This window comes from Podarcis filfolensis, assembly GCF_964270895.1.
Source record: "Podarcis filfolensis genome assembly, chromosome: 1".
Lineage (NCBI taxonomy): Eukaryota > Metazoa > Chordata > Lepidosauria > Squamata > Lacertidae > Podarcis > Podarcis filfolensis.
The window spans coordinates 47,310,392-47,337,761 of NC_139604.1; the positions used below are offsets into that span (position 1 = coordinate 47,310,392).

Below are 27,370 nucleotides of genomic sequence, written 5' to 3' on the forward strand. Positions count from 1 at the left end.
ATAAAAAGTTGTGAATGTTTCAAAAGGAAAAAGTCTAACGGCTTTCAAACGAACTATTTCAAAATCAAGGCAGGTAACTATTCACATCTCACTAAATTTCTAAGTAATTATGCACTATAGAAAAGAAGCACAAAAGCAGATATTTGTAATGCCCCTGAAAGGGTCAGTTCCCCTGCCAAGAGAACTTAGCAGCCCTACAGCAATTAGAAGTGCTGCTTTCAGACACCACCTGGAAATAAGACATCTCAAGAACTCAGCTGTCAACTTGCAGGTGCTTGATTCAAAAGCATGCCCAGATCCTTCTGAGGCTGCAGAACCCATGCAATTAATGACTGCAAAACATTAGTAATAGGACTAGGGGCAAAGAAGAAGGAAGTTCGGATTTACAACAGAATCCCATAAGGCAGAGAGGGAGAGAAAGAATGTAGGTAGGTCACAGTGTCTCTCATACTTTTATGGCACTAGGAAATCATTTAAGGGCTACTTAAGGAGGCTCCGCTTTAAATACATGTTTTAGAATACAACTTTTTGACAAGTAAGATAGAGCTACACCCTACACAGTGAGAAGACAAATATACCTCTCAGAAGCATGGTACATAGTTGTTTAAATAATTCAACATTTGTTCTTGAATACTTTGGAATTCACAGCTTACTGGACACAACGGGCCTAGAGGCTTCAAAATCAGCCTCCACATTCACTTTTCTGTTTCAAGAACAAAGAGCATGCTCACGCATGTTAGGTTCTGCTTGGTACAAAGCAGATTTTGTCTGCATAAAGATTACAGGAAGGTTTCGAGGAAGGACAAGGGAAGCTAGCCCACCCACATACAGTACACATTAAGGGCACTCAAAAGTTTGCACCTTGCATGACTCATAGCTGAATCCAAACAATCTGGACCCTTGACAGAAGTTTCAGTCTCCACTATGAGCCAAAAAGGATAAACTGGCACATACGCCTTCCACCTTCTGTCTGTCTGGGCTTGCCTGCCACATGCTATCACCGTGAGAGGCTGGAATTCTTAAAAGGTTAAATTAGCACAACTGGAAGATTAAAATTTTAAACTACTCCAGATTTACTGACTATGGCATAAGCCCCTAGTAATATCAATATAATCCAATAATATCTACTTCTATTCAGAATGTTAATTCTGCCCAAAAAGAAGAAGCATTTATCTCCTTTAATTCTGGGTTTGTTCCTTGGCTTTTAAATAACTCAGTCTAGCTTAGAAAATAGCATCTCTGAATTCTTATACATATTCAGAGCGGTCTCATACTGAAACTGGTTCACCTGCTTCTATATTGTCTACTTTGACTTACAAAGCTTTGAGAGGTCTCAGACAGAGATCTTTTCTAGCTAAGTTCTTTCATTCAAGCTTCTGAAGCTGAACTGAAGCTGGCATTTATGTATGCTTGCCACCTGCTGTATCACTGAACTATTGTCCCCTCCCGTATAGGATAGCTAGTGGAAGGTTTGGAGAACAAGAACATATATTTCTTCTAAGGCGTTTCATTGTTCAAAGCCCTTTATTGTGCAACCTCCTACATCATACAACCTGGGGCTGACAAGTACTCACTACCAGATACTAGAATGCCTGACCCACTTTCATTGCCACACCTGTTTGCTGAGCCACCCTGTACCCCTTTCCATAAACACATAGACTGAAGATGATGTGGAACTCACACCTGCCGAGAGCAACTTTTCACCTCGAGGTAGATGCACATATCTTACAGTATGATCTCTTATGTGATATGTAAAGCTTATGAAAGAGCAGCTCAGAAAACCAGTAAAATACATGCAAGGAATTTTGTTCAACATGTGAACAAGCTAAAGCTGAAATGACATAGTCATTGTAGTAACCAGTTGTGCAACTGGTGTGTTTATTAAATAAAAACACATGTGTCTGACTGATATAGGACTTCAGAGGGGCTCTTAAAGGCCAATAATGAGAACTGAACAAAATCTGGAATTAAGTCTGGGGTCAGCCAGTCAGTGCAACATCATACTGCAAAGCCACCTCATACAGTGGTACCTCGGGTTAAGTACTTAATTTGTTCTGGAGGTCCGTACTTAACCTGAACCACCACTTTAGCTAATGGAGCCTCCTGCTGCTGCCACGCCGCCGGAGCATGATTTCTGCTCTCATCCTGAAGCAAAGTTCTTAACCTGAAGCACTATTTCTGGGTTAGTGGAGTCTGTAACCTGAAGCGTATGTAACCTGAAGCGTATGTAACCCGAGGTACCACTGTATCTCCCTATTTTATTATTATTTTTTAAAAATGTACCCCTCAAACCTCAAGCACAATAACCTCAACACTCCCCAATATTTAGAATTGTACATCACTTTCCACTGAGAAAATTCCAAGGTGATTTACAATAAAAACTAAGACCTCTTCTGTGGTTTGTTTGTTCTTTAAAGAAACTGAACAACACTGCCAATTTATTTCAAGGTTAGGCAACCAACAAATCAGTTTTGTTTTGTGAAGCCTGCAAATATCAGAACTGGCAAGCATACAGTATGTTATTGTTTCTGAACAAGCCCTCAACAAATATTCAAAACAGAGAACAGCTTGCACTGCAACTATTTGAACTGTTCAAGCTTAAATTTCCTCTCCTGACAAGATGTTTCATGATGTCTAAAGTAAAAGAGGAAACCCACATAACAGCAATGAGTGGCAGTCAACTAAGTTTCACAGAGTTAGACCAACTGAAATTAATGAACATTACTAAATTAGGTCCATTCATTTCAACAGGTCTACTCTGAGCAAAACTTGGTTGAATAACACACAATATTTTTACTATTGTGGCCTAACCATGGACAGCGTATCTATGATGTGTATAGGATGCTAAAGTAGTACTGGAAAAAGCACCACTTCCCCAATACCCAACAGATAATAGCAGGACAGGTCAAGAGGTAGAGGTAAGAATAACAAACAATACAGTTTAGGGAAGAGGCTCAATATATAGCTCGAGACTATGGTTAGTCTCTCCAAACATTAACTATAACCAGACAAGAAGGGTTCAGAGTGTATTTTTGTTTCAGGCACAGGGCTGGTCTCTAGAAAAGGGGAAAATATCACTCTGGACCAGGTTTTAAGAAGAGGGATTTTTAAAAATTATTTGCAAAAACTGAGCATTTTAAAGGGGGTGGCAGTATTTTCTCTGCATAATTTCTCAATAAAACAAAAGGGTTGCCTCAGAGCTGTCTATATTATGACTGGAAACTGGGAAGAAGTGTTCTGTGCTTTACCTCCTTGCACATTCAAGTAATCAGTAAGAACTGAGTCATGATGTAACTCCACACCCCACAAAAAAACCTGTTCAGCTCCACATAGGGGCTCATTTCATATTTTGAGGATCCTAGTTTTAAGTAAGTGGAAACTCCTTTGGCTATGACAAAGGAAATGAATATACATGAGAAGCAGGGTGGGGTAGGAGGTGGCAAGTGTTGCACACTACATGGTTAATGGCTTACTGTGAACAAGACCTCACTGCATGATCACAGCTGCTTCACTACACTCTTTTCCTTGCACGAACAAGCAGCCATGAAGTTTGGCTTGTTGCTATGCCCAAACCAGGGATTGTGGTTTATTTCACCAGCAAGCCAAATTTTGTTTATGACTTGCTGACTATAGTGGGGAGGACCACACATTCAGAATGTGGTCATAGCATCCTGACACCAGAAAGGAAATAGATATGGGACCATGTGAAGAAAATAATGCCCAAGAAGGTACAGAGTACCTTTCCATCACAACTAACTACATCCACATCCATTCAAAGAAATAAATGCTTGCAGGTCTCACAGTGCTGGGATTGAACTAATTACATCTCTTTGTTTAGACACAAAGGTGATGGAATATCTTCCATTATTCCCCTCCACAGTTAAAAAATGGGGAATATGAAGCAAACGAGTATGGTTGATATGAACTAATGGAAATTGGGTGGATGTGGGGAATGCACAGGGATTAATACTTCCCTTATATTAAGGATTGTAGCGTTGTCAGGGGGGGAAAAGTAAACTAAAGTATCACTCCCAAACAACATGAAGGGAACAAAGGTAGGAAGCTTGAGGGCACCATCAAAACTCAGATGAGATACCTAAACACGCAGCCGATGAAAACACAGCGCTTGATTATAGGGGAATTAAGACACAGGGAAAGGTAAACAGGAAGCCAGTCCATGAAAAAGGTCACTTTTTAACCCTTCCTGACAGATTTCTGCCCCCGCCTCCCATTTCAACCCATCCTTAATCCCACCTTTGTCGGGATTTGACGCCCGCCATCCCCCCTCCCCTTTGTCGTCGCTTCCTATGGCTGCGATAATTAGGTCGCAGAAACTTACAACTGGTCGAGGGAGGCGGATGGACGGGAGGGAGGGAAAAGGTGAGGACGGAGGGGCTGGGGAAAGGCATGGCAGCGTCAGCAAGGCGGGCGGTCGTCGTCGCCCCACACTCGGAAAGGCATAGCTACTTATGGGGCGGGCGCTAAAGGCTGGAGAGCCAGGGGAACGCCTGGGAAGTACGAGGCGTCGCTTTGGGGCAACGAGACCCTGAGAGAAAGAGAGAGAGGGCTGGATGTTGCTTTTAAATAAAGAGAGATTTCGGAAAGCGCCAGGAAAGCAACAGGCTAAACGCAACAGGGAGGAGAGAGAGAGAGAGAGAGAGAGAGAGAGAGAGAGAGAGAGAGAGAGAGAGACGCACCTTCTCAGCGCACAGTCCCCCCCCCGGCCCCCCTCCAACCCGGACATTATTTTCCCGCCTTTCCCCTCCAGAAAACAGTCGACAGCCTCCGCGAGACCCAGACGCCCAAAGCCACGTACCAGCCTCCCTCTTCTTCTCCTCGCCCAGCTGCGCTTTTTCCCGACCGGCGCGTCGCCTCCGAAGGGAAGGACTCCCGGCTAAGCGACGAGGGGCGGAGGCAAATGGCCGCTGAGTAAGGCCAAGGAGCCGCCTCTTTCCTCCTCCTCCTCCTCCTCGCCCTGTGTTTCTTTTTTCCCTCCCCTCCCTTGCTCGGGCCTCCTCCTCTCCCAGCTCCCGCCGCGAGAGAGAGAGAGAGAGAGAGAGAGAGCGGAGGGAAAGGCAGCAACAAAACAAACAGGTCAACAACTACCTCTTGTTCCCAGAAAGCACGAAGCAGCCTGGCTGCAGCACACGAACCCGCCCGCCCCCCGGTCATATTTTTAAAAATCCAAATGCATTTGTTTGTTTAAGACACTCTGCTGGCTCCGAAAAAGGTCCCGATATTTTACCCACAAGGGAAACGCGCCTCCCTTGCTTATATTGGAGCTGCAGCCCTAATGTTCCCAGGTATAGGGGGGCTAAACTCGTGTTCTGTGAACCGCCCTGAGACCTCTGGATATAGGGCGGTATATAAATCCAATCAATGAATAAACTGGGGAGGCGAGTTGAGAAAGTCCGGGGTTGAATATTCCCTAGCAAGACCCGATCGCCGATATATTCTACTTTAAATCAGCAGGAAGAAGCAACACTGTCCGAGTCAGCTCTCGCAGCCAACGATTTATATTAAAATGCTAAGCAGTGCGCCCAGGATAACACGAACAAGTGGGAAACGCGGCCCAACTCCGTGCATCTCGAATACATCGTGCAAAAAACGCAGGTAAAGACGCACATATTGCATGTATAGAGGGCTGCCTTCCCTGGCGGGATAATCCGTGGCGGTGCATCCTGGTGGTAGGTAGGCAGGGCCATCCCTCCTCTTCCCGCCCCTCGTCCAGCAGCCGCTTCGGGTGAAGAACTGGGAGGGGGGACAGATCCCTTTTGCCAGAAGCCTGACCTCATAGCTGGCAGAGGGCTTTCTGTTCCTTCCATTTGCTTAAGGCCCGTCCCGTGCCCCCTTCTCCTCCCTAGGATCCCTAAATCACATAGAATTAGGTTGAGGAAGCAACATTCCCTTAGCCCAGAAGTTCCTTGCCCCAGCATATATGATCAAAAAATATTTACAGCACCATCCTATGTCTATTTACTTAGAAGTAAACTGCGGTTCAAGGGGGCTTACTCTCCCACATGTAAATGTGCATAGGATTACCACATTCACACCCACCCAGCTATATATGATACCATAAAGACAATGTTAAGGGGCAATGAACCCACATTAAGCAAAATTTATTAGGAGTGCTTCCAAACGTTCTCTTGTTTTGCTGCTACGATTCATTTGCCTACCGGCAAATTCAGGTTGTCCATGGAGGGTGACTTTGGTGCTATTGTGCAACAAACCCACTTCCACAAAAACCCAGGCTTCTGTGATGAAGTGCGCAGGACAACTGCTTGACGTGGCACTGTATAACAGCCCGACACCTGATAAAACAGGTGTCTTACAAGCTCCCTGCAAACAAATTAGGATGTTCAACAAACAGGTTGTTTGGAAGCAACCTAGAAAAGTAGGGGCATATTCACTATTTCAGCTGGAGAACCCCCAGGCTCTCCATCCCGGATCACTCAGAGATTTAGGATTGGCCCCACCTCACTTTTTTGAGTGTACATTCAGTGGTAAAAGTGGGTTCGCTGCCATGTATGGTGTAGAATGACCCTCACACATGCCAAATACACGCACCAGTTCCATACACCTACTACCCGAATCCAAAGACAATTTTCAGCAAATAGTAACGTTGCTTCTTGTGTTAGCAGATACCAGCCAAAAAGGTGTGTTCAGCCTAACATTCAATTAAGCCACTTGAAGGTAAGCAAGGCAGCACAGTGTGCCTTATGCTGTAGGGAAAGTCATATGCATGTCAGCATTTCTGGAACTTTCCTTTTTCTCAGTGATACACAGCCTGAAGTCCAAACAAATCACCTGTGCCCTTTACCTGAGACTTAAAAGGCAGGTATAATTAAATTTCTCTCCTTAATACATGTGGAGGTCTTTTGTGCTGCCCGAGAGGCATCGCAAAATCTATTACATCTCTGAACAGACACCTGCCTACCTTGGCTGTGCACCAGCCTTACCCTGCAGTGTTAGGATTGCAGTGGGAATAAAGAAGTGACATGATAGAAGTTTATAAAATTATGCACAACATGGAGAAATTGGATAAAGAGAAGTTTTTCTCCTCTCCCTAACACTAGAACTAGTGGACATCTGAATGGAGCTGAATCAGTTGCATAGTTAAAAATATGGATCTTGCTTCCATACGAGGCAGTAATAGCTACCATCTTGGCCTTAAAAGTGGATTAGACAAATTCGTGGAAAACAACACTATCAGTAGCAAGTAGATGACCATGTTCTGCTTCCATTGTCAGAGGCATTGTACCTGTGAATACCAATTGCTGGAAATCACAGGTGGGCTGCTGCACTCATGTCCGGCTTGCAGGTTTTTGTGGGCATCTGGCTGGGCACTGTGAGATCAAGGTCAAATCTGCACTAGTTCTACACATTGTAAACACAATGAAAGAATATTTTTAAAGTATTTGATCAACATGTAACTAAGGTGAAAGTGTCAGTCTGAAGACTTGTAGGAAGAAATGAAGGAAAAAAAGATAAAACACAAGAAGTAATTGAAGAACTGGATGACAAAAGAGAAATATAGGGGTAAAGATAAGGTATTAAAAGGCTGATTATACCAATTTAGCAGAATACATGGAAGAACTGTTTGAAACAATTTCAGGACTAGATTGCACGGAACCTATTTCTATTGAGAAGGGATACAGAATTAAGATGTGGCAAAATATATATACAGTGGTACCTCGGGTTACATACACTTCAGGTTACATATGCTTCAGGTTACAGACTCCACTAACCCAGAAATAGTACCTCGGGTTAAGAACTTTGCTTCAGGATGAGAACAGAAATTGTGTTCTGGCGGCACGGCAGCAGCAGGAGGTCCCATTAGCTAAAGTGGTGCTTCAGGTTAAGAACAGTTTCAGGTTAAGAACGGACCTACGGAACGAATTAAGTACTTAACTCGAGGTACCACTGTATATAAAATAGGGTAAGAGATGTGAGATTTTTTTCTTGAAATATTAAGATAAAAATAATTGGCAAATTACACGATTCACCAAGTAAGGCAATGGAGAATTGTAGTCTTCCATCCCCTGCTCAAATATTTCCCGTTATCCTGAAGAAGCAGAAACCTGTGATTTGTAGAAGGCAAATGGAACACCAAGGTAGAGAAACTGATTTGTCACATTGTTTGGCCTTGTCTAGCTGATTTTTAATTATAGTAGCCAGTATGCCCTCATCATCAAACATAAATAGAAACACGGCATGGGAGGAAGGGAATTTAACCCTGCTGTGGTCTTCTGATATTTCTCTATAGTTAATGCCAGTATAGTATAGTAAAGTGGTTAGTGTTCGAATTCCCACTCAGCCATGAAGCTCACTGAGTGACCTTGGCCAGTCACTGCCTCTCAGCCTAACCTACCTCACAGAGTTGTTGTGGGGATTAAATGAGAGGGAGGGACGTACGCCACCTTGAGCTTGGGGATGGAAAATAAATGCAAACAAGCAAGCAAACAAACCCATTAAGTTTCCAAAACTCATTGTTAACATAGCCTTGGCTTTTCACTATTTTCAACCTAATTCTGTCTTTATCTGTGATATGCCAAACTACTATTACTATTCCTCATTAGGATAAATGTGCATGATCAAACAGCAAAGTGGTCAGCAGTAGCATGTTATACAGGAGACTCTTCTATCACTACCGAGGTGTGTGTGTGCACACAAAATAGCCCCAAGGTTAGATCACCTTTAGTATTAACTCTGGTAAGGGCAGCATGTTCACAATGGGATCAACAATGCTTAAGTATCACTGAATTTCCATATACTGTAAGTTTACAACCAAATGAAGCAGCAATTCCCTCACGGTTTGCATGCAAAAAAAAATCTGTCCAAAGACCAAGATCAAAAAACCCATTGATAATTATCAGTACTGCTGCAGAATATCTAGCAACTTTCAGTAATGAAAAAAATATCTCCAAACTTTAAATTACTAAAGCACATCTTTATTTTGCAATTAAACAATTAAGATCCACAAGTAAACTATGTTTTTTTCTTCAAGTTTGTACCTAGACAACTATTTGTCAATCAAAATTAAATATATCCACAAAATATGTATAACAGCATATATTTCACATAATGAAGTTGCTCTTAAGACTAAAAACAAGATTTGTTAAATGTTATATTTCTCTTATTTCTGGGGAGCTGCTGGTATAGTATGTAGAACATTAGTGTACTTTATTAATGGCAAGAACTCTCATTTTACCCCAATGCAGGCAAGATACATAAGGCCCTTTTAAAGCATACAGTAGCTGCAGTGATGAATGCTGAATTCTTTTCATTGTCCAGTGTTGACCAAATTCAAGTGCATGTCATTTTCAATGAAGCACATTTCCTGCTGCTTAGCATAGAGGTTCTTAGCTAAATAGTGTTTTTTCCCCTTAAAAATAAAATAAACACATAAATTCAAAAGAGAAATCTATTTATATCAGATAAACTTGTGTAGTAAACAGAAGATGCACAATTATATTAGAGATGACCTACTGAGATGCTCAAAGCCAGCTCACTGGGCAGTGCAACACCCAACTGAATTGGACAATGCAACATCACCGGGGGGGGGGATGCAAATTCATTACCACTAGCAACAAAAATAAATGAATTTGGGCACCCAAAAGGATTGTGGATTATGATCAAGACACAGTATTAGGTTTACATTTACACATATACTATAGCACCTGTGACAGGAAAGGGGTGGGGAAACTAGACAAATCACTTTTTTCTTTTTTTTTAGTATTTGCTAGGACGATCAGAGCCATATAAATTCATGTTAAATTTGAAGCCCAGCCCCTTCAAATTGCACCGGGAAGTTTGTGGACGTACTCCAATAGAGGAATACAAAAGAACTTAGTGCCAATTGTTTTAACTGCTCCAACCATATTATAGCCTTTGTGTATAAGGAATTGCAACTTTTTCCCTTTAAAAACTATTTTTGTGCATTATCTATTCTTTATAATTTACAACTTAAATACCCACCTCCAACCCCCAATTTCCAGAGTTTTATGCAAATATTAGTAATGCTAAGCAGCTATAAATATATAAGCCAGGATTCAGAGAGCTCCCTGGATACACAGAAGTACTTCCAAGTAAGCACTGATGTTTCCCCTAACCACAACTCCCTATTCTTCCTCAGAGGTTACTCCCAAAGGTCTTTAAAGTCTGGAAGCAACAAGGATGGAGCCAAGAAGCAGCACATAGAAAAACTCTCTGCCCAACCCAGGAGTCCCTAGGCACAGCAAACTACTAAATTAAATGAAATCCACCGAGAAAAAACAATCAGAACTTGTAAGCAGCTACATTGTGGGGGTTACTTTTAGTATCATTATTATGATGATTACGGTTTTAAAACCTAAACCAGAAATATGTTTATCAACAGTTGCACTGCTATAATACCACAAAACAGGATGCTGTATGAGAACTACAGAATGGTACTCAGGCCTTGATATTTAAGGTCCGTATGCTGTGTGGTAGTGTAGACAGTGTTTAGCTTACTAGAATGCATTTTAAAACAGATGAAAACAGGTCAGAAGCGTAGCGCACTGATAAAACAATTCACACAAGGAACAATCTGAATCAACTCTGAACAGGAAACAATTAAGTATCTCTCTCTCCAACCTGGTAGCAAATTTTATTTTCTCCAAAACCTCTGTCAGTAGTAAAGCATTAGATAAAGTGCTACTATTTGAAATTCAAGAAATTTAGGCAAAAAGTAAATATTTTAAAATGTGTTAAATATCAAGTAATTCCACCAAATAATGTCCATCAAGGTCTCTTCATTTCCATAGTATTAACATTGTTTCCAAAGAGCCATTTCCAAAGTGTTAACATAGTGGTCTTCAAATCTCTCAAAGGCCAGAACATTTGGTTTGAGGCGGGGCGGCTAACCTATTCCCCTCCGCATGTTGCTGAATTACAACACTCATCATTTCTCACAACTGGCCACACTGGCCAAGGCTGTTGGGAGTTAAGAGTCCCATCATCATCTTGGAGGGCAACAGATTAGTCACCTCTGGTTTAAAGGCAATACAATTTCACCACTTGCCCTCCAATGACTGAAAGCAAATACTTTCTAAACTTTCTTAAAAACTCAGATTGCAACTGATGTGAAAGCCTATGGGTTGTTAAAGTTAAGCATTCAAAGTTCCGGATAGGCAAAGAAGACTTTCTCCTAATCTTTTTACTATACCATTCCGAAGACTGAGAAGCAACCATTTTAACTTTGGTTTGTATTTCTTCTAATTTGGCGGCATTGAATAAATCAAAGCGAACATATTGATTTTCCTGTACGTCACTTCCAGTATTGCCATACTTGGCTCTGCAGTTTTAACAAATGAAATAACTGCTTTGTTATACAATGAACTTGTTGGTTACAATTTAACATCTGTACCCAAAATTTCTTTCCTCCATTGCAAGTGGTAATAGCGCAAACTGAAAGTTAGTGTTGCATAATGATGGAAACAAAGGCTTGTGTTTGTTTCTACATGGCAGCTGGGTATTAAAATTAGGAAGAGCATGCATGCACACACATACACACAAGCTACTACAAGAGACCCAAGGGATATCTGCAGGAAATCTAGGACACATAATTTAAGATGATTCCCAGATCGTAAGTTACAAGACTTTTAATTATCAACTTGCATCCAAAGATATGGGCTTTCCCACCATTCCTCTTCACTAAAGCCTCCAAATTATACTCCTGAGGGTCAAGGGACCTTCTAGCATGGCAGGTGATGTGGTACAGGGTCTGTAGGAGGAGGAGGAAAATCAGCAGAAATTGTGGTCAAGTGCTTTCCAAGCCACTGTATTCATATAAGGCATCTGTCACTTCACTTGGTTGAAGCTCCCCCCCCCCCCCCCAAATCAGCTTCTCAGCCCAACAAGGACTGCAGTGAAGATTATCAACTGCTTACGGCTGCACTGCAAAAAGGGAAGGAGACACAATTCATTGAACCCTCTGGTCAACATACAACTTCATTTCAACACCCCAAGAGCCTTGTGGATAACATCCGGAGGCTTATTTTAATAACCAGGGCAATGAGCAATTCCCCTGCACATCCCAAGCTGCTTTCTCGGGCTGCTTCTCTCCCCCTCTCTCTGCGCATGAATATTTACAATGCCATGGATTCAGTCTGTATTTTGTTACGCGTTGGGATGTAAAAATAGGAGAGACTGCATAATATGCTGAACTTTCTCTTGCACAGCATATGCTGATCTAAGTGATCTGTGAATCTAACTATACAGGCAAGTTTAAGGCCAGAAATTTAAAAAGTGCAGGTAGTACCAGGTGTCTCCACTGCTTTCCAACAGCCAAGTCAAAGACTGAGGAACAGCACCTGCAAGATATGGTATATGGCAAGAACTCCTAAGACTTTCAGGAGCTTGGGTAACCATCCATTGCCAACCGCACACTGCCTATTCTTAGTTACACTCTGCCCCCTATCAAGCAGCCCCTTCCCAAAAAAATAATAGAGTTCTGCTCCACCAGATGGAAAAAACTGCTGAGATTCTACAATACGACATTTCCTTCTTCTGGGCCTTCATGCACAGCTGCAACTGAAGCATTTCTGCTGCTTTTCAACCTTCCACAGATGCAACAAACCTAAATCTGCACATCGCTTGCGGCAAGGTGCAAGCCATACTACTTCCATCAAAAACCTCTCCCCAGCTCTCTGCACTTGCATTTTGTGCTTTCTGTGATAGGACAGCATTTCTAAATTGGGAGCTGTGGGATACTGCTACCCTATTAGATATTACTTCTCTAGTATGTTAATAGGCTGGATTACAATGTATTAATATGATAGGCTTTATTACATCAGTGAAGATGTCTTATATTTTAGACTTAATTTGTGGGCTTATGCTGATCTTGGTTTCAAATGATGCATGTTTGGGTATAGGAAAACCACTAAGGGACAACCAGGACTCCTGTTCTTATGTTAACATAGGGACATTACTGCAGCACTGGAAGCGGCTGTCTACTCCAGTGATTTGGAGGGACTATGCTCTAAGTGGCATGATTAGCTGGCACACTTAAAGTCATGCTGCTCAGAGAATGACTGACACTGAGGGTACTTAATATTTAACTTTCTCCAAGGTATACCTCTACCACCCCAAAAGCCACACACCTAAAAAGGCAAAAAAGCAATTTTAAGAAGTCTCTCAAGAGTCCTAGATTTCTGCATTAGAAACCTTCAAAAGTACTTTAAATAATCATAGTTTTCAGTCCTTAAGATAAAAAACAAAAACACAAAAAACATACATCGGAAACATACATTGGCACTAAACCATTTCCCTATGGCTCTTATTTACAATTAAAACAACCTGAATTAAAACAACAACAACGACAACGACAACAACAGGAAGTGTTACATATGATTCTTTTCTCTCCCATTTTTTTTAGCAAATAGTAAGAAAATAATTATTCATAAAATCCAACATCCATAACACCCATCATTTTATATGTCATTATTCCTGAAACATACATTCATGTTTTGTACAGAATGAAAAAACATACAAAAAATATTTTTTCCCTTTTCCTTTTAGCTTGATACAGATCTTCATAACCCAATGCAAAGCAATGAAGAGTATTAACTTTTAGGCCATATAAAAATACTTGTAAAAGGCTATTTATACCACTATGGGAAGATGCATGTTGTGAAGATCCACTTATATGGCATGATAATGCTTTAATTTGTTATCCTTTCTTTACTATGTGTGCATTTGAGGGAAATTCCTGTGGCTTGTTGATCTGCTGCTTACCCTACCAAACTAATCTCTTTCCATATTTCTTCATTGCCACTAACCAGCAAGCCCTAAATCAGCTTATATCAGGGGAGATGGAGGCCTGAAGGCAGCTAATGTTTTTGCCTATATGTCAGATTAACATCCTAAGTACCAAAAATATATGCCAACAAAACTATACATCGTGGTATAAATGTTTCTCATGGATTCAAATTGCTTTGGCAACCTCACATAAGAAAATCAGCGTATTTAAAATTCAATGATATACAACTCTCTAGTAATTTCCCTTGTATAAGTTTATAAAATGGGTAATGCTGTTTTCATTTATATGTTGGCAACAGTAACATACGTTGGCAATAGTAACACGTGTTTCACTAGAATGGATGCAGTAATTTAGTATTTACTTTAATGTGTTACAAATGTTTAAATTAGTCCTGCAAATAACCAACACTATGGCACAGAACAATTTCCAAACTAAAAGCAGGAAAGCCTTCTCTAGGTATTAAACCATTTTTAAAGTAAGCGGTTCAAAATAGAATATGAATATGCAGTATATAGCATTATTTATATTCCTATTTGCCACCTGACTGGTTGGTAGAACTACTGGAGGCTTTTTATAAAAAGGATTTTACATTGCTTGCACTAACATCTAAGGATGGTTTAGAGTGCAATGCAATATTGTTAGCAGTTACTCACATTGTGCTGGGTAATCTGAAACTGTCTGAAACATAGTTTAAAAATGCATTTCAGCCTTTCATTTTGTGTTGAACAGAAACAAACTATTAAAAGCCACTGGATCCTTCAATTATCAATTGATGTAGAACATTTGAACCCACTATCCCGCTTCAATTTCAAAGCTGTCAAAAGTAGCAGTTTATCAAGCACTCATTCCAATTTGTGAAAGCAGACAAAAGTGTATTCCTACACCCTGGACAAATGCTCAGTTAGAGACTGAGGGGTATGTGTGTGTGTTTTTTTTAAGAAGCCCATTACACCTCATTCTACTGAAACTACAGTTTGGGTGAAAGGAATTGACACTAGCATTCATTTCTACACTGACTCAAGAAGTTATATTAAAAGGATAATAATGCAATAATTTCAAAACCAGAAATGGAGACTACTGGATTTGCTTTGAAAATAAACAAACAGGCCAGCAGATGAGGTTTTGTTTTTTTGAAAAAAATAAAGTTTCTCTTTCATTTGGTATCATGATGAAGAGCTGCTACAACTTTGCACCACCAATTTCAGGGCATTGGGTACAAACTTTATACAGCAGATTTGCAGCCCCTTCCAGTACATATAGAGGAGAATAAATGTGTGTGGTTTTTTTTTTAAAAAAAAGGAAAGACAAACCTCATATTGTCATCTATAGTCTGCATATTCTGCTTTTTAAAAAATTCAGTAATTATTCAAACCTTTTTAATACAGGGCAGTGTAGGTTTTCATAAAGAAACAATTGAATCCTAAATGCATATTGTGCAAGAAGCTGTCTCAGATCTTCTTCTTCTTCTTCTTTAATAAAAAGAGACAAAAACCTTTACATGACCCTAGAATGAGTTCAGATTCTGTATCAATTAAGTGCCTCCAACTGCATACATGCTATCGACCTCAAAAAAAGAGGCACACAAATAAAAAAGCACAAAAGTACACAGAGATCCCAAAGAACATATGGAAAGCATAAATGTTTTGGGAACAAGCTGATGGCATTTTATGCACCTTCCTCCCCTTTTGTCTTGTCATAACACAGTATAGCACAAACATGACTCAAGAAAGCACAAATGTGGACTCAGGAAATGTAACTGGCAAGCAGGTCATGGGGAAAGCTTACCTTGAAGTTTTAAAACAGTTATCAGAACTATCAAAAAGGTATAGCGTACTCAATTACAAAGCTTTTTTTCTCAGTGGAAGGCTAAAAGAAAGAAATTCTAAAACTATCTACTGGCTTTACATTTGATGTTGCAAATATTTTACCAGTTGAAAGGAATGTGTCAGATTTCCCACTTCAATTCATAGCAGTAAACAATTATTACTTATTTAATAGGCTGGGGTGCTCTAGCTACCCATAGTAGCATGCAGGTACTTGTAGAAAGAGAAGGAATGGTATTTCTGTGACCCCCTATCGTATTCTAAGTACCATATTCTAAGCACCAAGGGCCATGCTTTAAAGTGTGAACCTGCTAAAGTAAATGTTACAATGATGATACTTCCCCCTTTAGGGCCAATACAAGTGCCTTGTCATTAAAGACATACACTGTAAGTCTCAAGGCACTTAAGGGGTTAAGACAAAACACATGCATTCATTCCCATTAGGTAATGTCGTCAGATGTTACAAAACACACCAATGTTGTGACATGCTGAGAAACAGAGCTACCAGGTCAAAAATAAATGCCCCTCCTATCCCACCCTAAATAAGATGCTGGTTAAACGGGCCTTTATGCAGCTACTGCCGAGTTAGACGAAAATGTAGCTTTCCACTATTAATCAGGTTAGATCCTTAGAACGGCACTGGGCAAAATGTGCTGCTTCAGTAGGCAGTGTGTCTAGTAGTAGTAATATTGCTAATGTTTCACCAAAATAAAAAACAAAACAAAACAGCAAGGATCTTAACACAGCAAAATTTAGCATTGGAAGAAATGGCTTTGTGTGTATTGTTGTTGCTTTAAAAAGACATAGGTGTCAACCAAAGAGTGAAAAGTGTTCCAAGCCTTTTTTTTTGTAGCAGTTCAAACAAAAAGGGACTGTATGGCACTACAATGATGTCTGGAAAGTCATGGAGTTCCTTAAGTCTGGTTTGTTCGAAGCAAAGCATGAAGAAAGAGTCTTCCAACACAGAAAAATCATAGTGTTTTAGAGACCAATTTTCAGTTTCAACATAAAGTGCAATAGTGCTGAAGTTTTTTCCATGTCCTTTTCATTTCTTCATTGTTTTCAGACACCATTTCTTGCAAGTAATGTTATGGCACACCAGTGTCTTGTATGGATTCTTCTGAAAGGTATCTTTTGTTTTCTATTAATGCAGCGAAGTCGTTAAAGGTCTAACAAGTTCTTCTTCATACACTTTCAAAATAGCCTCACAAACGAATCTGTATTGACTCTAGAAAAAACAGTGCAATAATTTATAAGTCACAGAAAAACAAACTGGAGAAACTAACAATGAACTATCAGCATAAACTTAAAAGACTTGAAGAATTTTGTGCTGAAAATACTACAGGATGGATCCAGTGACCAGCATGCTGCAGGAGAGGCTTCGAGGGGTAGGATGGGGGAGGATTAGCTTTCCTCTGTGCTTTGCTCCGACTCCAACCCTGTGGAACAACTGATGGTAAGGCATCCATCAGCAAACAATTGTTAAAAATCTCCCTTATTCTCCTCTCACCCCTCCTAAATCTGCTCTGGAAAACCTTAGGGGGGGCTACGGGGCTAAATTAAAAACTGTTTCCCTCTCCATTTTGCTGATGGAAGTCTTCAGTACTTGAGTGACACTGTTTGATACAACAGTTTAAAAGTTTTCATATACAAATATATAAACTTACATTTCAAGGGCTGAAAATTAAAAACAAAAAACAAAGAATGAATGTGAAATTTATATTTAAGTAGCTGCCTTGAGATTTTCTCCCATTGACATATTCTTTAAATATTGCTCAAGTTGCTCACTCTGATCATTAGAATAAATATGAATTCTAGGTTCTATAACATCCTATATTCTATAATATCCATAGGCTACTTTTTCAGGTTTTTATTAGCATATAATCAGTCTTTAGTGCACCTAGAGGAACAAAGGTCTAAAAAGAAGTTTGTGTTCGCACAAGACAATAGCTACGTAATTTCTAATATATAGGGTGAATCTAAATTCACATTTAAAACATGAAACCTAGGACAATGCCACCTTGTGGATAACATGTGGAAGTATGAACTTTTACAGGGGAAACGGAAAGATTCAGATTTCAGTTTTAGGATGGCGATAACAAAACACTAAATCACTTTTCCTATGTGTGTTTTAATTTCCTTCTTGAACGTAAAAGCAAACCTTCACTTCATTTCATGATCTCTAAATAAACTCGCGTATGGTTAACTGCTTGTTCTGCATCAAATATGTGCACCTTGATCCAGAAAAAGATATATGTAAGCAGAAACATTCTTGCAAGTACATTTTTCCTACTCCATGCATGGAAGTGTGCTATGAAGAGGGGAGGAAACATCTGGAGTCCACAGATGGTGTTCCTGTACCGTGTGCACAGAAGATGAATAGCATCAGCTCTGACCTTGCTAATCATTTCCTTTGTTGTTTGATAGAGGGAGGGGAAAGCAGGTGTTGGACACCAGACACAACGGCTGGGGTCAGGCTAGCATAAGCCAATACAAGTGAATGTTTTAGCTCCACGCATAGCCCCTTTGCTCCTCTTATAACGCAAATGAATGAGCAATCAACAAAGTCTTACATTAACTATAATTTCTCATTCTGGATAAAATGGGGGGGGGGGACAATGATATATTAGGCTTCAGAAAATGCCAGGATATTAGGCCAACATCAGACTATGGCTTTAACCACGGCTTCCCAGCATGCATGACATGAGAAACTATAATTAATGGAAGAGTTCCTGGTTTGTTTGCTCCCTCATGCAAGGGGGCTATATGCGTGGCTAAAAGTTTTGTATCTTTTTCTCTCATAACTGTCTACCACTACCAGCAACAAACAACATCTGTTTGACAAAGCAGATGCTGCAAGTTACATACAAATCAATACTTATTTTAAATTTTAAATGGGTTCTTTCTTTAAAATTCAGTTAAGTGTCATCTATTTAAAAGTCATTGTTAGGCATCTGTAATACTGGAAGCAGTTTGTTCTAATGTATCAATAACTTACAGGAGTTTGGATCATCATGGCCCTTTGATCTCTCATAGTTCTCACAATATCCAAGGGAAAAACAGGCTGATTGCACTCAATGAGACACATAGCTGTTTCCATAGTGATAAGAACTCCTGTTCGTCCAATCCCGGCACTGTAAAATAAAAAGAACTACTTCTTATCACATTTAATATTTTAAAGCACTTAGGAGACATATATAATTAAGTGGCCTAAGTCAAACTTTTCTGAGTTAGCTGACATATACAGCAGCAGCATTCTCCACTAAATGAACACATTTTTTTCCATAACAAAGATAGTAGATTTAATGAGAAATAATATATATGTACTTATAACTGTCGTTCTTTGGGAAGCAGCCACATCACACAAATAGGTAAACAGCTGGGTCTGAACTTGTTAGGAAACCCTTCAAAGGCAGTGAAGGTATGTTAACTTCAGACTTATGTAGTTTATTTAGGTGTTATGCTTACTAGAACCCATGTGATCCACATGTTTAGAATGTACAGAGTAACAGTATATATTCAAGATCTCTTAATATTCAAGAAATAGTCAGGAGCTGCTCTTTCTGGCTCCATCCAACATGGTTTGAGTAACAAGGTCTTCCTGAGCTCTGGCGCGCTGCTGCATCCATAATTATCCTTTGGTGCTTAGTTTATCTCTTAGAATTCTATGTAAATTTTTTCTTTTGTGGTAGCAAACACTGAAGACTGGATAAAGAGAAAAATAGGGCATAATTCCCAGGATTATCAGCCCAGATACAGTCAAACCTTGATTGCCGAATGTAATCCATTCTGGAAGACTGTTCGACTTCCAAAATGTTCAACAACCAAGGCACAACTTCCAACTGGTTGCAAGAGCTTCTTGCACTCAAGCAGAAGCCACATTGGACGTTCGGCTTCTGAAAATCATTTGAAAACCAGAGCATTTACTTCCTTCCGGGTTTTTGGTGTTCGGGAGCCGAAACGTATGATCACGGAGGTGTTCAGGAACAGTGGTTTGACTGTACCCATTTCCACTCCAGAGCTCAGCAAGAGAATAGATCTTTTGGAATACTAGATGGAATTCAGCATTGCACTAGAATGAATGTTCTGTCTGTACAATCATTCAGCTTCCCCCTTGTGTGTGCTGTTCTGGGAGTTCACTGAATAACCCTAGAGCCAATTTCAGGGGGCATGCAGCGGGGGAGAGCCCCATTGCATTCCGCTGATGGCTCATTAGGTAGATCCCACCCATGATGCTTTATGTGCCAGGTCTCAACTAGATGGCAGTCAGTGATTACTGAATTATCAAATCAAAGCCCATCCACATACACATAGGAAGGGGAGCAAAAGAATATGGACCAGACAATGTGGCATTGATACATTTCAATAAATTTCATTTTTTTAATGAGGCATGACTGATATTGTTTTTGACCTCAGACCTTGTGATGACACCGAAATCCAAAGCTGAATATGAAAACAGTTAGAACTTCAAACAAGAATTAAATAATTCTAGTCTGGTATCTATGCTTTTGACCTACAGTGTAATGGGAGAACCCACTTATACAGTCTCCAGCAGCTGATGTTTAGTTAATGAAGCTCCTGAAACTGAGCCCTAGCCTATTTACCTGTTCTGAGTGAAAACCACTTGTAGGTGACCAGAAACAGCTTAGAAGCACAACAGCAGCATGGGACAGAACTGCTGTAGCTGCTGTACAGATGAAAAAGCTACAGAAACTGAAGAACTGGCTATTAGGCCAGAAGGAAGAATAAAGAAGCCATGGATGCTGCTGGCAACATGTATTAAACAATACAATGCACAATTACCGGCACTATGTACATTACTAGTAAGGTACCCCTCTTTAAGACAGTTTAGCCATTTCTATTTTAGCCTCATAGTTCACATGCATGGTTAGTACAGCTTCCTAAATTAGTTTCCTATCTAGTTCTGGCACATAAAGACATCATAGCTTTATGAAGCATGAAAACATGTTTCCAGACAATTAGGCAAAGCTATTCTCATTCAAAACCAGAAGGTCAAAAGAACACAGCAAGTAACTGTTTCTTTTAATTTAACAGAAACAAGAATTCAGCTCTATATATGAAAAGGAAGGTGGCTACAAAATGAAATAAGGTTTTTGGTTGAAATCTTGAGAGGGGAGGCGCAGTGAGTTTTCCCTACAAGCTAAATACCTGCAGTGAACAACAACTGGCTCTTCTCTGCCAGCTCTTTTTTTCCTGATGAGACACACAAAATCCAGGAAGTCACTGGAATCATCAGGAACCCCATGATCAGGCCATGCTATGTACTGGATTTGAGTAAGCTGACGGTCCTCATTTTTCTAGCAAAACAAAATTTGTTCAAATGCAATAGATCATTTCAGTGTTTTCCTATAACAAGTTTAATTGTCGAAGTCAACCTATCTCGGTTTCAAGTTTCTACTTTCACGTGTCACAAAATAAATATCTAGATGCTTCATGCCATTTAAACGAAGTGCAAGATCATTAAAAAGTGTCCTGTGGATTTTCAAAAATAGACCCCATGGGCCATATGCTGTGCTGATTTGAGGTTAAAGGTAAGATAATCCTTAAAACAGGTATGGGGGAACCTGTGGTCCTTCAGATGTGGGCAGACTACAATTCCCATAATCTGGGACTGTTAGTGATCATGGCTGGGACTGAGAAATAGACTCCGACAGCACCTGGGCGATCACAGGTTCCCCACCCCCTTTTAAAGATACAAAACAGGTAAATTTACATATTTTATCTAGCCACTTTATGTAGACGTAAGTGCATACAAGATTTTGTGTTTCGCATGCATCTGGCAGAAGTCTGTTTCTCCTGAGGAAAAGCACTAGTCTACCATTTTACCTAATTTCTGCCTTGTATCTTTATTTCCATAGGGGTAGCCATATTAAGTCTGCTGAATTAAAAACAACAAAGAGTCTCTTACAGGACCTTTAAAGTCTTAAATTTATTACAGCATGAACTAGAGTCCATTTCAACTGATGTGTGAGGTGTTTTCCTGAGCTGCTAGTGTATAACTAGTCACAAGCTAATGGCATAATAAATTTGTTAAGTCTTTGAAATGCCACAAAAATATGTTGCTGTATATGACACAAATAAGTATGTGGAGAATCAGCAGATCCACAAGGCAGCTGTGCTAGCTCCGTGAGAAACAACAAAATTGGAATAAAACTTACATTTTTCTTACGTTACAGTTCACAGTGATAAATGTTTAAGCCAGCAGTAACCAACATGTGTTATTGGACTCCCATCCACCCCAGCCAGCATTTTAGTTTTTTTATGACAGCCTTGCATATCATAAAAAGAGCATCAATTTCATTATCTTAAACAAAATGTATTTACGATAGCTAATTAGCATACAGTCTCATGGATTTCTGCCCACCCCCAAGCTTAATACGTTGGATCAAATGGAATGTAACAAAAGTTTGACCCGGCAACAAAATGTAACAAGGAATAGTGACACAGTGGGCCATTTCTCTAGGGAGTCTAAAAAGAACAATCAAAAGATTAATGTTGCAGTGAACTTTTTGAAGTGAGATGGTTTTAGTTTTAAAGGAATTCACAAAATAACATAAATAGCCAGTGAATGGTCTCTCTCACCTCCAGATGAGACATTGTCATCTCTCTGAAGACATAGGCAGGATTTCCTTCTTCTGAATGACAAGTGATCTGAAAATTCCCATACAAGGAGCTTCCGGTGGGCTCTGGCCAGTACTGATGGCATTTCACCTGTCAACAGGTTTTTGTTTAAAAAATAAAAGTTTCTACTTAGATTCCAAAAGTTGCATTTGGATCAATTTTAGCTACTTCTCATTGTTATCTGAAACATGCAATAAGATGATTTCTTGTACACTGTTTTAAGGAAATAATAAGAGCCCTTTAAAAAAAAATTGTCAAAGAAAGATTTTAGCTAGGATACTTCCTTTGTTTCTATTCATATTTAAACCCGATTCTGACCATGAAAATAGATACTCCATGATTACTATAAAAAGTAGAACCACATAACTTAGCCTGAGAAGACTCTGTTTTTTATTTCATAACATTTGCTTATTTTAGTACTTTGCAATGCAGTATGCAAATGCAAGAAATAAAATATATTTACATTTATTCCCATCCCCCCAAAAAATCTTATCTAAACTAGAACTGCTAAAGTAGACTCCCTAACAACACAAGAACAAACAGGGACTCTCTCAGCACATACAACTTTTCTCTTTCCAGTTCACTAGGCTGTTCCTAGTACAGGTTAGTCAATGAATAGTGTTATCCTTTGAAACTAATTGACAATCCTCTTGAACAATATTTAGTTCACATGTTGGTTTAGGAAGTGTGAATTAGGTTGGTTAAAACATGGGCCACATTAATTTCTTCCTGATGCATTGCATTGGAATTACAAGCTTTCAAGAGTTAAAATTACAGACTGACTTACTCTTCCCCGTTCCACTTGAGTAGTTAGCATTACAACCATAGATGAGCCTTGTTCCCAAATCATCTGCCAAAAATCAGGGCAAGTGTTTGGTAAAGGACCTTGGCAAGCAATGTATTTATTTATTATACTGGAAGAAGGGATTTCCATCTAAAAATAAAATTGCAGAATGTGTTTAGTAACTTCACAACTTTATGTACTCTTGCCTAAATCATATGTAATCTTCAACAGGTGCCTTCTATTTTAACCTTTAAATGCTTGTTGAAAGCTTTTCTATGCCACAAGGCTTATGATAACGATTAAGGAAACCTATTCTGTAAATAGTCAACTGATGATCTGTGAATTTAGTTTTTTTAATGTGGTTTGTATTGTATTGCAGCATATAAGAATATTTAGAAATAAACAGAAAGCTAGAAATTTGTTTTACTGCATAATTAACTGTCAACTGCTACTCTAAAACAGTTTAACCAAACATCAAGATATTTTCCTCTTTAACCACTATTTTAATTGGAAGTTCATTCAAGGACTTTTTAACACCTGGGGAAGGAATACCCAGAAAAATTATTAACTTTTCTGTTTCCAACAGACATGAGGAACTACGTGAGCAGGATTCTCTCCATCTATGTTACAACTGCATTAACCAACTAGAATATATCTAAGCAATATCAAATGAAATTTTAAAATAAATCTTTGTACGCCTTTAAAATCCAAAGGGCTAATTCTTTCACTGCTGAATCCAAACATGGAATTAACATGAAGAGAAATGGCAATCTCCAACTCACATTTATATAATTTGCATTGATGTAATCATCATTACTCTTTAAAATAACCCGTGTAGCATCATCTGAGAAAAAAACAAAACAAACACTTATGTAAAATTCTCCAAATGGTAACCAATGAAATGCATTAGCTGATATCCATGTAAGCACTTACAAGGCGAAATGTCTCTGTATCTATTTTTGGAAATGTTTTGAGGTAATTTGGCACAAGACATTGTCATCCCAGGCTTCTTCCTGTAAAGTTGCTGAACAGAAACAAAAATGGCAGGTTGTAACAAGCAGAATCTGAGTAATCATGAGACATGGTACAAAAACAAAACAAAACACATTTATCACGAACATATTGTTGTTCCCTGCTTGGAAAAGAGAAGCATCACAGGCATTTTACACTTTTGCAGTTTTTTTCAGTAAGCTAACTTTACCCCTAAAATGTGCATCAAATAACATGTCTGAAGGCTGGCATGTATAGCAACTGCATAATCCTTGCTTTAAGGGAAAAAGCCACGAACAAAAGGCAATGTGGAATCACCTACCTGAAATGACAAGATATATATAGACCTGGTTCACATGGCACAGTAGGCCAAACTGAGGCTTACTGAGACTGTATGAATGGGAGAGGAGTTTGCAGCCACTTTGCTCCTCTTCAGTCCTTTCTACTGCCACACCAATGTTTGGCTTGCTGTGTCTTTCAAACGAAAGGGTACGGTTACCCTATTCTCTGCACCAGCTACAAACTGCAGTTCTTGATTTATATAGTTAACAATCCTGATGCCTAGATTCAGTGGTGTGCTGGATGAAGGACAATAAACTCACTCAATCCGGCAAAACAGAGGCACTGTGGTTGGGAAGTTCCAAAGTCAGGATAATTTGTCAACTGGACAGGGACATGCTCTCCTAAAGCTTCACAGACTGGAGCTGCTCGTGGACACACCTCCTTTGCTAGAGTGACCTCACTAGCTAGGAGTTCCTTTTACCAGTTTGGATTGGTAAAGCAGCTATGGCTGTTTCTGGACTGGGATAGGCTGACCTCCGCACTTAAGTACTGCAATCTGCTCTATGTAACCTATGATTGGGAAGCTACAGTTAATGTAAAATGTAGCGGCTTGACTGCTCACTAGGGTGTAATACTGCCATCCTTTATGCCGTTCCTGATAGAATTGCACTGGCTGCCGGTTAGCTAGTAAAGGTACCCCTGACCGTTAGGTCCAGTTGCGGACAACTCTGGGGTTGCACGCTCATCTTGCTCTATAGGCCGAGGGAGTTGGCGTTTGTCCACAGACAGCTTCCGGGTCATGTGACCAGTATGACTAAGCCGCTTCTGGCGAACCAGAGCAGTGCATGGAAATGCTGCTTACCTTCCCGCTGGAGCGGTGCCTATTTATCTACTTGCACTTTGACGTGCTTTCAAACCGATAGGTGGGCAGGAGCTGGGACCGAACAATGGGAGCTCACCCCGTTGTGGGGATTTAAACCGCCGACCTTCTGATTGGCAAGCTCTAGGCTCTGTGGTTTAGACCACAGCGCCACCCGTGTCCCTGCCGGTTAGCTACTGGTGTGCAAAAGGGCCAGGCTACTGAAAATACCACCTGCTCCCCTACATACCCAGTCACTGTATTCTGCAAGAGACAGCATCCTGTATCCTATCAGGGGGTCCATTCTGCACAATATTGAAACTGGACTTTTAGTGAGTTCCTTTTGGAACTCATTCTCATTGTGTATCACACAGATGGATAGCTCAGTTGGTTAGAGCATGGTGCTGATAACGCCAAGGTTGCAGCTGTCCCTGTATCGGACAGCTGCATATTCCTGCATTGCAGGGGGTTGGACTAGATGCTCCTCGGGGTCCCTTCCAACTCTACAACTCTCTGATTTTATGATTCTATGCCCTTAGCTACATTTATTGTCTTTTAAGTTCCCGCTAAAGATGTTTCTCTTTTTACAAACCTTCTAAAACCTATATCCCAGTTGGCAGAGCTGTTTTGAGCTTTGAATTGATTTTATGTAAGTGCTGTTGTTTTAAACTGTTTTTTAAAAAACATTTATAAATATTTTAAATTGTTTTTGTATAACTGCTTTATGTATGTTATTAGCTTGTAAACCGCTTTGGGGAGCCAAATAAATGAATAAATATTAAGTCAAACCTAGATTAACTCTATGTGGCACAGCAGCAAAGTGGCAGTGAGCACCTCTCCAGGAGGCCACACACTTACAGTGTCTCCATAACCCATGGTTTGCTTTATCATGCCATGCAAATGAGACCACAAAAGTGATGGTTCCCTAAGCTGAAAGATGAATATAAGAAATAGCATATTTTGTCCAAATAATAGCCCACCTAGTCACGAGAACTGTGACAGCACCCAGTACAAGATTCTTCAAAAAAGCATGAAAGATGTTTTCTTCCATTCCACACACAAATTGAAAGTAACACCCTATTTTGTGGGTTTATACAGTCATAGGAAGAAGCCTGAATGAGAGACAGTTGAGTCCCTATGCAGCATAAAGCAGAACATAAACCATATTGTTTATTCCTCTTAATGCCTTAGGGCTAGGGGAGAAGAGAAATGCATTACTAAAGTAATCAAAATGAGCAATATGCTCTGAAGCTAAAGGAATTATATACTCAGTTATATTTCTGAAACAAAAGAATGGCAGCAGCTGGAGAAAAGCAATATACACCCAATTCACTTCCTCTACTTACTTAGCGACAAAAGAAAAAAATTCACCAGCAAAATTAGGAATAAACCGAAAGTCAACAACTACTATTTTCATTTTTGTTTCTTTATAAAATTAGAGTGTAGTGCCTAATCGGTATATGCATGTGTTGATGCAAAAAAGAAAGAATACTTGAAATGAAATTATAGTGGTACCTCTGGTTACGTACTTTATTCGTTCTGGAGGTCCATTCTTAACCTGAAATGGTTCTTAACCTGAAGCACCACTTTAGCTAATGGGGCCTCCTGCTGCTGCTGCGCCGCCGCCACACAATTTCTGTTCTCATCCTGAAGCAAAGTTCTTAACCCGAGGTACTATTTCTGTGTTAGCAGAGTCTGTAACCTGAAGCGTATGTAACCCGAGGTACCACTGTAATTTCCTTAAATCAATTATTTTAATAGATCTACAGAAAATGAAGCTCACTGATGTTGACAACATTCTAGTAATCTTTGCTGAAAGAACTATTGTTCTTTCACACATTTTAGATTAGACAGAAAAATGAGTGGCAGACCAAAATTTGACCTACATTTGTACATATTTCAATCTATCATGTAATGGCGTGTGTTATGTAATGCTAAATGTTTAATATTTCATTCACAACAGATTAGACTGAAAACCTGGCATAGTTTACAAAGAGAGTCAATTAACTAGTTATTTCCATATGGGAACCTTCACCAATCTGGTGCTCTCCAGATTTTCGGACAATATGGCAATGCTGGCTGGGATTAATAGGAGTTGTACTCCAAAACTTCTGGAGGGCATCATGTTGACAAAAAGCTGTCCCTGAGCAAAAGAAAATCATTAGTCTAAAGCAGGCTTCCTCAACCTCGGCCCTCCAGATGTTTTG

At 39.8% G+C, this 27,370-nt stretch overlaps 3 protein-coding genes across 5 annotated transcripts in view; 1 reads left to right on the plus strand and 2 right to left on the minus strand.

Annotated features, from left to right (window-relative positions):
* EPB41L5 (erythrocyte membrane protein band 4.1 like 5) overlaps positions 1-4,929 on the minus strand; it is a 58,548-nt gene extending 53,619 nt beyond the window's left edge. Inside the window, exon 1 of the mRNA XM_083584964.1 lies at positions 4,817-4,929. The gene's annotated coding sequence lies outside the window, so the exon portion shown is untranslated. The remainder of the gene's footprint in view (positions 1-4,816) is intronic.
* On the plus strand, positions 14-20,767 carry LOC310749365 (uncharacterized protein). Of its 2 annotated transcripts, XM_083586123.1 has the most exons (4): positions 14-4,055; positions 4,769-4,929; positions 5,470-5,613; positions 6,777-6,887. In XM_083586123.1, exons 1-4 carry the CDS (start codon positions 4,041-4,043, stop codon positions 6,829-6,831), a joined length of 375 nt encoding a protein of 124 aa, XP_083442249.1. In that variant the 5' UTR covers positions 14-4,040; the 3' UTR covers positions 6,832-6,887. The 2 variants fall into 2 exon arrangements, 1 of the variants encoding a protein (XP_083442249.1); XR_014541588.1 differs by lacking the exons at positions 14-4,055; positions 4,769-4,929; positions 6,777-6,887 and adding exons at positions 5,229-5,303; positions 20,662-20,767.
* PTPN4 (protein tyrosine phosphatase non-receptor type 4) overlaps positions 8,930-27,370 on the minus strand; it is an 89,323-nt gene continuing 70,882 nt past the window's right edge. For both annotated transcript variants that reach the window (XM_083584858.1, XM_083584859.1), the window contains 7 exons: positions 23,966-24,056; positions 23,815-23,876; positions 23,036-23,182; positions 22,210-22,338; positions 20,776-20,924; positions 18,605-18,740; positions 8,930-16,834 (listed from right to left, as the gene is read on the minus strand). In XM_083584858.1, the coding sequence (XP_083440984.1) occupies positions 16,751-16,834; positions 18,605-18,740; positions 20,776-20,924; positions 22,210-22,338; positions 23,036-23,182; positions 23,815-23,876; positions 23,966-24,056 (798 nt within the window). In that variant the 3' untranslated portion in view covers positions 8,930-16,750. The remainder of the gene's footprint in view (positions 16,835-18,604; positions 18,741-20,775; positions 20,925-22,209; positions 22,339-23,035; positions 23,183-23,814; positions 23,877-23,965; positions 24,057-27,370) is intronic.

What these genes read in the sequence shown, in the direction of transcription:
- LOC310749365 (XM_083586123.1), top strand. An exon ending in CGGAGGCAAATGGCCGCTGA is followed by an intron (nt 4,930 to 5,469) that starts GTAAGGCCAAGG and finishes ACTTTAAATCAG; the next exon opens with CAGGAAGAAGCAACACTGTC. An exon ending in ACATCGTGCAAAAAACGCAG is followed by an intron (nt 5,614 to 6,776) that starts GTAAAGACGCAC and finishes CCTTTTTCTCAG; the next exon opens with TGATACACAGCCTGAAGTCC.